Source organism: Colobus angolensis, unplaced genomic scaffold (genome assembly GCF_000951035.1).
Source record: "Colobus angolensis palliatus isolate OR3802 unplaced genomic scaffold, Cang.pa_1.0 Scaffold16, whole genome shotgun sequence".
Taxonomy (NCBI): domain Eukaryota; kingdom Metazoa; phylum Chordata; class Mammalia; order Primates; family Cercopithecidae; genus Colobus; species Colobus angolensis.
In genome coordinates this window covers 20,511,981-20,525,384 of record NW_012114710.1, presented here as the reverse complement: position 1 = coordinate 20,525,384, position 13,404 = coordinate 20,511,981, and the positions used below count along the sequence as shown (strand labels likewise).

The 13,404-nt window shown below is 40.3% G+C and overlaps 1 protein-coding gene across 2 annotated transcripts in view; it reads left to right on the top strand.

Annotated features, from left to right (window-relative positions):
- Positions 1–13,404, top strand: part of ZFHX4 (zinc finger homeobox 4) — a 188,689-nt gene that overhangs the window by 171,569 nt on the left and 3,716 nt on the right. For both annotated transcript variants that reach the window (XM_011937165.1, XM_011937166.1), the window contains 3 exons: positions 142–259; positions 780–6,191; positions 12,915–13,404. The exon at positions 12,915–13,404 is cut by the window's right edge and continues 3,716 nt beyond it. In XM_011937165.1, the coding sequence (XP_011792555.1) occupies positions 142–259; positions 780–6,191; positions 12,915–13,404 (6,020 nt within the window). The remainder of the gene's footprint in view (positions 1–141; positions 260–779; positions 6,192–12,914) is intronic.

Sequence of the window (13,404 nt, the reverse complement as noted above, 5' to 3'; positions counted from 1 at the left end):
AGGTATGGCATTGATCTGTAACATCCCTGCTTTGGTTAAGAAAAATAAATGTAAATGGGACATGCTACCAGCAAAAGAGAGATGTGATGGAATTTGTGATTTCTGGGGTACATTTGACATAAACCCCTTTGGTTTTCAAAGGTGCCTGTCCCTGATGTGATGATGCCAAACAGTATGCTACTGCCAGCAGCTGCCTCTGAGAAATCAGAGCGGGACACGCCTGCAGCCATGACAGCTGAGGCGTCTGGGAAATATTCAGGTATGCCATCTTATCATCAAGACTTGTGAACAACACAAAGCTTAGGGGCTTTGCATTTGTAGTGGTGCCCAAAGATTATTACTATCAAAAGATTTTTGTAAAGCATGGGGGAAAAATGTATGCCATTTCAAAGAGCCATATTTTCCAAGGCATATTTTATGTCTGGTTATCTGTAAGTGACCTCAGGGGACCAAGTGTCAGACACCAGGAAAATTCTGTGTGATCTAATTCATGAACACCAAGGGATGGCCCTTAGTATCACACTAATTGCAGCAAGCTGTAATGACCTTTGACTTGCTTCCCTTTTCTGTAATTTCTTGAGGCCAGAGGTGATTTCTTGTTTGCCTTTATATTCCCAGTACCCAGTCCAGTGCTTGCCACATAGTAGTTGCTCAGTAAACATTTCTTTAAAGAATTAGTTAAGCAGAAGCCTTTAGAGGCCCCTATTTATAATATTAATTAATATTTAAGGAGTAGATTTTCTTATTGTAAGAGAGATGTTTGTGCTTTTTCCTAATAGGTGAAAGTCCAATGGATGACAAAAGCATGGCAGGTCTTGAGGATTCAAAGGCTAATGTGGAAGTAAAGAATGAGGAGCAGAAACCAACTAAAGAACCCTCAGAAGTCTCAGAATGGAATAAAAATAGCAGTAAGGATGTGAAAATCCCGGACACACTGCAAGATCAATTAAATGAACAGCAAAAAAGGCAACCGCTCTCTGTTTCTGACCGCCATGTCTATAAGTATCGCTGTAACCATTGTAGCTTGGCTTTCAAAACTATGCAGAAGCTTCAGATACATTCCCAGTATCATGCAATTCGGGCTGCGACAATGTGTAACCTCTGCCAGCGCAGTTTTCGTACATTCCAGGCTTTAAAAAAACACTTGGAAGCAGGCCATCCCGAACTGAGTGAAGCCGAACTTCAACAGCTGTATGCGTCCTTGCCCGTGAATGGAGAACTGTGGGCAGAGAGTGAAACTATGGCCCAGGATGACCATGGCCTAGAGCAGGAAATGGAGAGAGAGTACGAGGTGGACCACGAAGGGAAAGCAAGTCCTGTAGGAAGTGATAGTAGCTCTATTCCAGATGACATGGGCTCTGAACCAAAGCGGACCTTACCTTTTAGAAAAGGGCCCAATTTTACGATGGAAAAATTCCTCGATCCATCTCGTCCATATAAATGTACAGTGTGTAAAGAGTCATTCACCCAAAAGAACATTCTCTTGGTCCACTATAATTCAGTTTCTCACTTGCATAAGCTGAAAAAAGTTTTGCAGGAAGCCTCCAGTCCTGTTCCACAAGAAACCAACAGCAACACAGATAACAAACCCTACAAGTGCAGCATCTGCAATGTTGCATACAGCCAAAGCTCAACACTGGAAATCCACATGAGGTCTGTGCTCCACCAGACAAAGGCTAGGGCTGCAAAGCTGGAGCCCGGTGGTCATGTGGCTGGTGGGCACAGCATTGCAGCAAATGTTAACAGCCCTGGCCAAGGGATGTTAGATTCCATGAGTTTAGCAGCTGTAAACAGCAAAGATACCCATTTAGATGCCAAAGAATTAAATAAAAAGCAAAATCCTGAATTAATCTCTGCTCAACCTACACATCACCCACCACAGTCACCAGCACAAATTCAGATGCAACTACAGCACGAATTACAACAGCAAGCCGCATTCTTTCAGCCTCAGTTCCTAAACCCAGCCTTTTTGCCTCATTTTCCTATGACCCCAGAAGCCCTGCTGCAGTTTCAGCAGCCTCAGTTTCTCTTTCCATTTTACATACCTGGGACGGAGTTTAGCTTGGGGCCAGATTTGGGCTTGCCAGGCTCTGCCACATTTGGGATGCCTGGCATGACAGGAATGGCTGGCTCCTTGCTTGAAGACCTAAAGCAGCAGATTCAAACCCAACATCACGTTGGCCAAACTCAACTCCAGATACTACAGCAACAAGCACAACAATACCAAACCTCACAGCCCCAGCTGCAGCCTCAAAAACAGCAGCAGCAGCCGCCACCTCCACAGCAGCAGCAGCAACAGCAGGCAAGCAAATTACTGAAACAGGAGCAAAGTAACATAGTGAGTACAGACTGCCAAATCATGAAGGATGCGCTGTCTTATAAGGAGGCAGAAGATATTTCTGAAAAGCCAGAAAAACCAAAGCAGGAATTTGTAAGTGAAGGTGAAGGACTCAAAGAAGGCAAAGACACAAAGAAGCAAAAATCCTTGGAACCATCCATCCCACCACCTCGAATAGCTTCAGGGGCCAGAGGAAATGCTGCCAAAGCGTTATTGGAAAACTTTGGTTTTGAACTGGTCATTCAGTATAACGAAAACAGGCAGAAGGTACAGAAGAAGGGCAAAAGTGGTGAAGGCGAAAACACTGACAAACTAGAATGTGGAACATGTGGTAAATTGTTTTCCAATGTTCTTATTTTAAAGAGTCACCAAGAACATGTACATGGACAATTTTTTCCATATGGAGCGCTAGAAAAATTTGCTCGTCAATACAGGGAGGCCTATGACAAGCTTTATCCAATTTCTCCATCTTCTCCAGAAACGCCGCCCCCGCCACCTCCTCCTCCTCCCTTGCCTCCGGCTCCTCCACAGCCTTCTTCTATGGGTCCTGTAAAGATCCCCAACACAGTTTCTACTCCTCTACAAGCCCCACCACCCACTCCTCCCCCGCCACCACCACCACCACCTCCTCCTCCTCCTCCCCCACCTCCTCCACCTTCTGCTCCCCCACAGGTCCAACTGCCAGTTTCTCTGGACCTGCCACTCTTTCCTTCCATTATGATGCAACCTGTGCAACACCCTGCACTTCCTCCCCAGCTTGCCCTGCAGCTGCCACAGATGGACGCACTGTCTGCAGACCTCACCCAACTTTGCCAGCAGCAACTCGGATTAGATCCCAACTTTTTAAGACATTCGCAGTTCAAGCGCCCACGGACAAGAATTACAGATGATCAGCTAAAAATCCTGAGGGCTTATTTTGACATCAATAATTCTCCAAGTGAAGAACAGATCCAGGAAATGGCAGAGAAATCTGGCCTGTCCCAAAAAGTTATCAAACACTGGTTTCGAAATACGCTTTTTAAGGAACGACAGAGAAATAAAGATTCACCATACAATTTCAGTAACCCTCCTATAACGGTTTTAGAAGACATCAGAATTGATCCACAGCCCACCTCTTTAGAACATTATAAATCTGATGCATCATTCAGCAAAAGGTCTTCTAGAACGAGATTTACTGACTACCAGCTTAGGGTTCTGCAAGACTTTTTTGACACAAATGCTTACCCAAAAGATGATGAAATAGAACAACTCTCCACTGTTCTCAATCTGCCTACCCGGGTTATTGTTGTATGGTTCCAAAATGCTCGTCAGAAAGCACGAAAGAGTTATGAAAATCAAGCAGAAACAAAAGATAATGAAAAAAGAGAACTCACTAATGAACGGTACATTCGAACAAGCAACATGCAGTACCAGTGTAAAAAGTGCAATGTGGTTTTCCCCAGGATCTTTGACTTGATTACCCATCAGAAAAAGCAGTGTTACAAGGATGAAGATGATGATGCCCAGGATGAAAGCCAAACAGAAGACTCCATGGATGCCACCGATCAAGTGGTGTACAAGCATTGCACAGTGTCTGGCCAAACGGATGCAGCCAAAAACACTGCTGCCCCTGCAGCAAGTTCTGGCTCTGGGACCAGCACCCCCCTGATTCCATCACCCAAACCAGAACCTGAGAAGACCTCTCCGAAACCTGAATATCCCGCAGAGAAGCCAAAGCAGAGTGACCCCTCTCCCCCTTCTCAAGGCACCAAACCAACCCTGCCATTAGCATCGACTTCCTCAGACCCACCGCAGGCATCCACAGCCCAGCCACAGCCACAGCCACAGCCGCCAAAACAACCCCAACTTATCGGAAGACCTCCCTCAGCCTCTCAAACACCGGTCCCTTCCAGTCCACTACAAATTTCCATGACGTCTCTCCAGAACAGTCTACCTCCACAGTTACTACAATACCAATGTGATCAGTGTACAGTTGCCTTCCCAACTCTGGAACTCTGGCAGGAACACCAGCACATGCACTTCCTTGCTGCTCAAAACCAATTCCTTCACTCTCCGTTTTTGGAAAGGCCCATGGATATGCCCTACATGATATTCGACCCCAACAATCCGCTGATGACTGGACAACTGCTGGGCAGTTCCCTCACTCAAATGCCACCTCAGGCCAGTTCCTCCCACACCACAGCCCCCACAACCGTTGCTGCTTCCCTAAAAAGGAAACTGGATGATAAAGAAGATAATAATTGCAGTGAAAAAGAAGGAGGGAATAGTGGTGAAGATCAACACAGAGATAAACGCTTGAGAACCACAATCACCCCGGAACAGCTGGAAATACTCTATGAAAAATACTTGCTGGATTCCAATCCTACCAGAAAAATGCTTGATCATATTGCACGCGAAGTAGGGCTGAAAAAAAGGGTCGTGCAAGTCTGGTTCCAGAATACACGAGCGCGGGAGAGGAAAGGCCAGTTCCGGGCGGTGGGTCCAGCACAGTCTCATAAACGGTGTCCGTTTTGCCGAGCCCTGTTTAAAGCAAAGTCGGCCTTAGAAAGCCACATTCGCTCTCGGCACTGGAATGAAGGAAAGCAGGCAGGTTACAGCTTGCCACCAAGCCCTTTAATATCCACCGAAGATGGGGGAGAAAGCCCACAGAAATACATTTATTTTGATTACCCATCTTTGCCATTAACTAAAATCGATCTATCAAGTGAGAATGAATTGGCTTCTACAGTGTCAACACCTGTTAGTAAAACAGCAGAGCTGTCGCCGAAGAATCTTTTAAGCCCTTCTTCTTTTAAAGCAGAGTGTTCTGAGGATGTAGAGAATTTAAATGCCCCTCCTGCTGAGGCTGGGTATGATCAAAATAAAACCGATTTTGATGAGACTTCATCGATTAATACGGCAATCAGTGACGCCACCACCGGAGACGAGGGAAACACTGAAATGGAAAGCACCACAGGAGGTTCCGGAGATGCGAAACCGGCTTTGTCTCCCAAAGAGCCAAAAACTCTGGATACTCTGCCAAAACCCGCAACCACACCTACCACAGAGGTCTGCGATGACAAATTTCTCTTTTCTCTCACAAGCCCATCCATCCATTTCAATGACAAAGATGGCGACCACGACCAAAGTTTTTACATCACAGATGACCCGGATGACAATGCCGACCGCAGCGAAACGTCCAGCATAGCGGACCCGAGCTCCCCAAATCCATTCGGATCCACCAATCCCTTTAAATCCAAAAGTAATGATCGGCCGGGTCACAAGCGTTTTCGAACGCAAATGAGCAATCTTCAGCTCAAGGTTCTCAAGGCTTGCTTTAGTGACTACCGAACTCCAACCATGCAAGAATGTGAAATGCTAGGGAATGAAATTGGTCTGCCCAAACGCGTGGTCCAGGTGTGGTTCCAAAATGCAAGGGCAAAGGAAAAGAAATTTAAAATTAACATAGGGAAGCCTTTCATGATCAATCAAAGTGGAACGGAAGGCACCAAACCAGAGTGTACCCTCTGCGGGGTGAAGTACTCTGCCCGCTTGTCCATCAGAGATCACATTTTCTCCAAACAGCACATTTCAAAAGTGAGGGAGACCGTTGGCAGTCAGCTTGATCGGGAGAAAGATTACTTGGCTCCGACCACGGTTCGGCAGCTGATGGCACAGCAAGAACTTGATCGTATAAAGAAAGCTTCAGACGTGCTGGGCTTGACCGTACAGCAGCCAGGCATGATGGACAGCAGTTCTCTCCACGGCATCGGCCTGCCAGCAGCCTACCCCGGACTTCCCGGCCTTCCTCCAGTCCTTCTCCCCGGAATGAACGGTCCATCCTCCTTGCCGGGATTTCCACAAAATTCAAACAGTAAGTCATTTAAAGGAGAGTCAGTCTAGTTAATTAAGTAGCATCAGGTAGACAATCACATGTAACCAAGACCGGGGTGCCTTTGGATTTATTTTAATTTCAGCTAGTGAAACCAATACATTATTTAAAGTAATATTGTATGGGCTATAGCTAATTACCATGAAGTAGGTCAACCTGAAACATACACACACAAAATAAAGACTAGGTAGATCATAGCAGATTCTCAGATATATATTGTTTGCATTATTACATCTCTATGTCATAGAAATATTATATTTATATACTAATTTCAATCTTGATTTCAGATGGCATTCCAGGACAAACATGTGGCTTAGTATTTGGTACACATATTAAAAAAAAATGAAACATTACTTAATATATTTATTGGTATCTTAATTTATGGTCTTTCCAAGGGATGGGGCAGTGGTGTTTTTGTTTGTCCCCTATGCCGCCACCCTGTGACACCCAGAGTTCAAAAGTTGAGTCCTTCAGCCACAGGTATTCACCCACATGGTTCCTAGCAGATTAATAGGGCTTATGTTTAAAGTTCAACAACTAAAATTGTGACTTCTGTGATAATACAAAATTAGCATTGCTATACAATTTTGAGTTTTGTAACCTCCATTGCTACTTGTTATTTAAATAAATTCAGCAACCTTAGAAATACGTTAATATTACTTCATGCCTTTCTTCCCTCACGCCTAGCCCCAGATAAAGTTTCTACTTCAGGCATAACAAATTTGTAAAGCTGTTTGAGGCAACCTCAGATGCTGAATCTAATTGTGTGTTCATCAAAAGATATGCAGTTTGCTCAGTTTAGCTTTTGTGAGTAAGTATAGGTATTCAAATATATTATGTTAAATAAATGGATATAATGTGCTAGCCAGTCGTGTAGCCAAAAATATAACAAAAGTTATATATCACCCAAAATAGAAAAACATGGTTCTTTATAATTTAAGTAAGTTTTGTTTTCTAAATCATCAATGATTTTTTTCTTTTTAAAAGGATAATTTAACATGTTAAACGGACATCTAGAATTCACTAATTATATATATATGTATGTTTACAAAAAATAAGGAAAGCTTTTTTTCATTTTTACAAGTTGACTTTTTACATAAATTTCAAACTTTTCAATTCCATCATTTTCTTACAGAAAAACAAAATTGCCACTGTGATCTTAAGTTATTTTAACTTTTAGTTTGGGAGGTGTGAAAACGATGACATCCTATGGCCCCTCAGACACTGCTAGCTTATCTGGTTTTCTGTTCTGACTGAGTTGGTTTTTAAGAGAAGCAGAATAGAACTATACATATAAAGAATGTCACCAAGAAAATGTCTGCCATGCTCCTTCCGTGAACTGTCATACCACCTTCCCTCACCCCAAAGGTACTTTGGGCTTCATTATCTAGACAATTTTGGAGCCTTAAATATTAGAGTTATAATTAAGTGTTTTGGTTGTACATTGTATTTAAGTAAAATACAAGTATTTGAAGAATAATGCAATGACAGTTTTTTTTTTTTGATATATGGTATGAGTTTTGTTATTTTCTAGTCCCATTTTACATACAACTGATTATTAACTCAGAAAAATATCTTATATGGAAAGATTTCTATGATCAGTTATGTAAAATAGAAGAGTTTTGATATTTTTGCATGAGCTAAAAACAGTTGAAATATCTGTACCTTTAATCTTCAAGTCTACTTTGATTGATGATGACTGTGTTGTCATCCCAGTAAGTGGTGGTCAAAGCACCTTGTTTTTTTCTCCACTGAGTCTGAAGGCCTTTGTTGGGACAGTGGTCCTTCTGCCAACTGCCCTTTGGTCAGTCACTCTGATACGGGCAGCCAGAGGGCCTAGGTGAAAGAAAGTGAGAAAGGAGGAGAAAGAGATATTTATGAAATATTTAAATAGACTAACCTTTTTTTTCTCATTCTACTCAGCATAAATTATATCCTCTCCCAAAAATATGGGTCCTATTTGTAATAGCATTGGTGAGAAGATGTTGGAGGCAGTCACTCCACAGCTAGGAGTATCTTTAAACACACGAGGTACCCAGGAACTCAAAGCTGTTACATCTGCTGCTTTATTAAATCATAGACCGAAACAGACTGGAGAGTGTCATAAAGAGAAAAACTCCATGAACATTGCTACCTACTGAAATTTTCAATTTCTCTCAACTTAGTCCTTTGTGAGAGATTTTAAACATTAACACAGCAGAATTACCAGTGGGGCCCCACCTGAGCGCCTGAGTTCCTGCACTTTCAGTTCATGTCTTTATTAGGTTAATTTACTTATGGTGGGTAGTGCTGATTTTTTCAACCAGCCCAGTAGAGCTGCGGTTCTCCATTTTCCTATGATCATTTTCTACTATATTATCTGTCACCAAACAATTATCTTCTTTGCTTAATGGGAGAGATAGACATACCAGTTAAGGCAAAATCAAAAGAACATTATAAGTAAAATATTTCTGCATTTCTTACAAGCCCTGGGCTCTTGCTACAATTTGTTATTAATATGAACATCTTTTAGAATATGACAAGTTCCTCTTGGCTCCTTTTTAATAAGATTTAGTTATGGAAAAGCCTTCATTTTAAAGATGTCCCATCCCTTTGAAAGCAGGTTCCAAGATTTTGAATAGAAGAAAATCACTGAAAATCACTTCAGCGAATATAAGATGATTATAAGAGTTTATTCAAAGGCTACATCCCAAAAATAGCTTAACTGCAGTGTAAAAATGTTCAGTTTTAGTATTTATCAACTTCTGAATTTCCTGGTTTAAACATACACTTTATTTTATATTGGGAGGTAGAATTGTTTTTCTGGTTGGATATCGGCTTTAATACTCACAAAACTTTCTTACCTTCCAAGATATCTGCAAATGTTTTATTCCTTCAAAATCACTAAGAAGGCCCTTTCCAGCGTAATATTCATCATGTATGCTTGCTTCCTAAGCAGTGGCCAGCCCTGTGTTCAGTATCACTACCTACTATTGCTTTGCTCACTTTTTAATAAAATGAATTATTTTTTCTTTAATTTTTGTTCACATCCTAGTTTTTCTATGATGATCATACGTAAAAAAGGGAGAATGGCCATAGAAAATCAATTTAAGTTTATGTACCTGGAAAAATCAGAAAACTTTAAATTTGTATTTTATCCTTTAGAGTGTTAGCTGGCTTTGGGATTATGCCCAAAGTGAATAAAAAATTACTTGCTTTTCTATTTTTAATTTATTTACTTTATCATTTTAAGCAATGTCTGATTTTAAATGTTCCATTAGTGTTTGGAAATACTGCCTAAGCTGATTTCCTTAAATGGAACTTTAGAACATGCCTTTTGCATTTTTCTCATACTTTAATGTAATTTACTAGCACATTTGGGGTAAATCTAGATAAGAGTAAGTCCTTAATAATTTTAGCATAATTGTCTTTGGCCCCATGTATATAATTATTTTCATTTCCAACTTCAAATATAAACTTGAGGGACCTCAGTCAAAGAAACTTGGAGAAAATGAACTACATATGAGTATGTTATGAAGCAGGCATTTTCTTCTGAAAGCATTACTTTCAGGAATAGGTAGCTATTTCAGAGGAACAAAACCCAACAAAATGATGGTCGTATGAGAATATTTACAGAAAAAATTTTAATTCTATGTGAAATTTCTAAGAACTGAAGTGGGAGTTTGGAAATGGGAGAGAATGTATATTTAACAATATAGCTGGATAAAAGATAAAATTTGATGCACACTTAGTTGTAAATTACCACCACTTATTCCACGTCTCTTTTACTATTCAGCTTTTCTCTTCTATTTCTGGTTTTCTGGCTACTGATATTTTACTGCAAATTTTTATAGGCTTATTTATTTTACTAGTAAGCCAAGTGCACATAGTTTATTATTCTTAGTCTACATGTCTTTTCCCAAAATTTTTAGTGTAGCTCATTATTTAACTCAGCTTTTTTCGTCAAGATGTTGAATATTTTTTTAATTCCTGATAATCTTTCATTTAGGATTATTTGGGATTCCTATTGCAGTCTTGTAAAAATCTTTATTACTTCATTATGTAACCCTAGACAAAAACATGTAGACCCTATATCATGGGAAAGACTAAGTCAACAACTATTGATCCATCTTGCTTTCTAACCACAATTACTGTTTTTTCATGTCTCTGTTTCTTAAAATTTATCTTGTCTTAAATTTTCATGTCAGAGATAGGCAGGCCAGTAATTTCCTCAGATTTAGGGGGGAAATCAGGTGAAAGGGAGTACAATTATTTTTTAGGAAGTTGTACTATTATGAGATCTAGAACTAAGGTTGGTTTTGTGAGTAGGCAAAAGAACCTGGCTACCAATGTAATATTTTAGCAATGCAAGTAAAGTGTCCTCCACCTGAATCACTCAGGCCTGAAATTTTACAATTAGATAATAATTCCTTTAACTGGACATGTTATCCTCTGTTGAATGGAAAATTGCACAGACTGTGATGAAATCAGAATATCATAGCAGGAAGGAACCTAAAAAATTATTGAATCTAGTATATATTGAACTTTTTTCATACTACTTTATTCATTTCTTCAGTTCTTTCTTGCCAATGAATTTTTGTAAACACGCAAGTAGAAAGGCAATACCAGACACAGAATTTAGGAATACAGGCAAGGGAGTTATGCTTGTGGACCCCAAAGGGAAATCTATTACTTCACAGTTTTCCCTACGGTTAGGTCTAAGTCCCAGGAATCTAGACATCTATTACTAAATTGGATTAAAGATCAGAGAGTTTATTCATTCATTCCTATCATACACCAGTAAGGCTTGGGCCATTTTTATTTAAATTTCTTTTAAATGTTTGAGCCATTCTTCAGTAAAATATGTGTATTTGCTATCAGATTTTTTTCTGGAAATATAATGTTATTTTCCTGGATTTTCTTTCCTTTTTGCATCTTAAATATTTGAATTATTTAACCCCTGAAATTGATTCAATTAAACCAGAAGATAAATTGGAGTGACAGATATAAAATGTAGTCTCCTCTAGCTCATCTGCCATTGAGTCATAGATTTTCTTTGTCAAGCACCTAACACTCCTAGGACTCAGTTTTCTTATTTAAAAATAGAATGTTTAACATAAGTCCCCCACTGCCATTGAGGATGTTGGGAGATTGTTCTCTAACATCATGGAAACTCCTTAGAGACTATCACTATTACAGCTGTAGAAATTATATCAAAGTAGGTCAGAGAAGACTTGGGTGTGGCAAAGTTAAAAAGAAGAGCAGCCAGTAATGCCCTAGGCTAACTGAGGGTAATATGATAAGGATAAGGGTCAAGGAGGGAGTGATATTGACTTTACAGCATCTTGAATGCTAAGCTTTCTCAGTTGGGTAAAGATCAATTAAGAAACTACGGAGGTTTTTTTTTTTTTTACACTCACATGTTGCATTTAGCACGGAGGTAAGACTATGACCAATATTAACAAGATGTCTCTATGAAGTCTTATGATCATTCCCTCTAGAGCTATGCACTGATAATTAGACTTTATTCGCCTTCTCCTGGTTAATTCTTCCTTGTGCACAGCAGACCTCCATCACAGTCCTTGTCATGATCATTTGGTAGTAAGCCTTCCCTTGTTCAAGAATGAATTACTATCAGCCAGCCATTAGACCTCTGGTCTGTTCCTTTTGCAGTCAACTTTACTTGCCTCTAAAAACATCTTCAGAAAAGGCACAGGCTTTTACAAGTCCCTTTTCTGTCCTGAGCTGTCCTTCAGTTTCCCAGCCAACTATCTACCTCATAAAAATGGCCGTGTAATAGGTTATTATCAGCCACTACGTTATATTGGCTACTTGAAACACAGCAAAGATCTTTTACATTCCTGTAGGAGCCATGCTGTACCCACAGGTTTCTGCCTACTGATCATTCGGTTTCCCTTCTCTAATGAGATGAAAATCACGTTTGCGTACTGCAAGCAAACCTGGAAGAAGCATGTTTTGGAGGTGGTAAAGTTGACTGTTAATATATGCAGTTCCTATCAAGTACCCGGTTAGGCAAGTGGTCAGGATGGTAATGAACAGCTCAACCTACACTCTTAGAAATGAAATCATAGTTAACCTTCTTCAGTCCTAGTAATGAATGGCTCTGACTTCACTGTTGTTTGTTTTTTGGTGTCTTCAGTGGTCATTTACTATCGCTATTTAATTAGCTTATCACCTTCTTTATTCAATGTAAATGTATTTTTCTAGTGGAACATAGGCAGATGGATTTCATTTTATTTGATAGCTAATTACTTTTAGTGAACGTGGTAATTATCGAACTGCTCAAATGAAGGACGGAGAGAGCCTGCCTTCCCAGAGGTACAGTAAAAATTGCTTAAAATGAGTAACAGAAAGGGATCTTGCAAGGTGTATCAATTAGAAGGAACCACTATAGTTCACGATGATTTTTTTGTTATTCATCTTTCATAACATGAGAGCCTGTTTTCTGAGTAAAATGTTGCTAAAATATGCAGCTTACATTCTTAGAGTTACTGGTGGGGGTTAAAACTAATATAAGAAATGTTATAAACACAGGAAAGCCCCATGTTGAAGTTCTAGGTGGTGATCATGAATTTCCTATTGTGTATAATACATCTTTTGTGATATAGCAATGTCCTTAGTGAGTTGTATTTAGGTGTTAAGCATACAAACTTCCGATGTTGTTCTGTACATTGACAGTGGCCGTCTCTCTGTTGTTATTTTCAGCTTTAACACCTCCCGGTGCAGGCATGCTTGGGTTTCCTACTTCAGCTACTTCGTCTCCTGCCCTGTCTCTCAGCAGTGCCCCCACCAAACCTTTGCTGCAGACTCCACCACCTCCACCACCTCCTCCTCCTCCTCCTCCTTCATCCTCTCTGTCAGGACAGCAGACCGAGCAACAGAACAAAGAATCTGAGAAAAAGCAAACTAAGCCAAACAAGGTGAAAAAAATCAAAGAGGAGGAATTCGAGGCTACCAAACCTGAAAAACACCCCAAAAAAGAGGAAAAAATCTCATCTGCTCTTTCAGCGTTGGGCAAAGTTGTAGGCGAAACACATGTCGATTCTACTCAGTTGCAGGCATTACAGAATGCAATTGCTGGTGACCCAGCTTCCTTTATAGGCGGACAGTTCTTGCCATACTTTATCCCTGGGTTTGCTTCTTATTTTACACCTCAGCTCCCTGGAACAGTGCAAGGGGGATACTTCCCACCTGT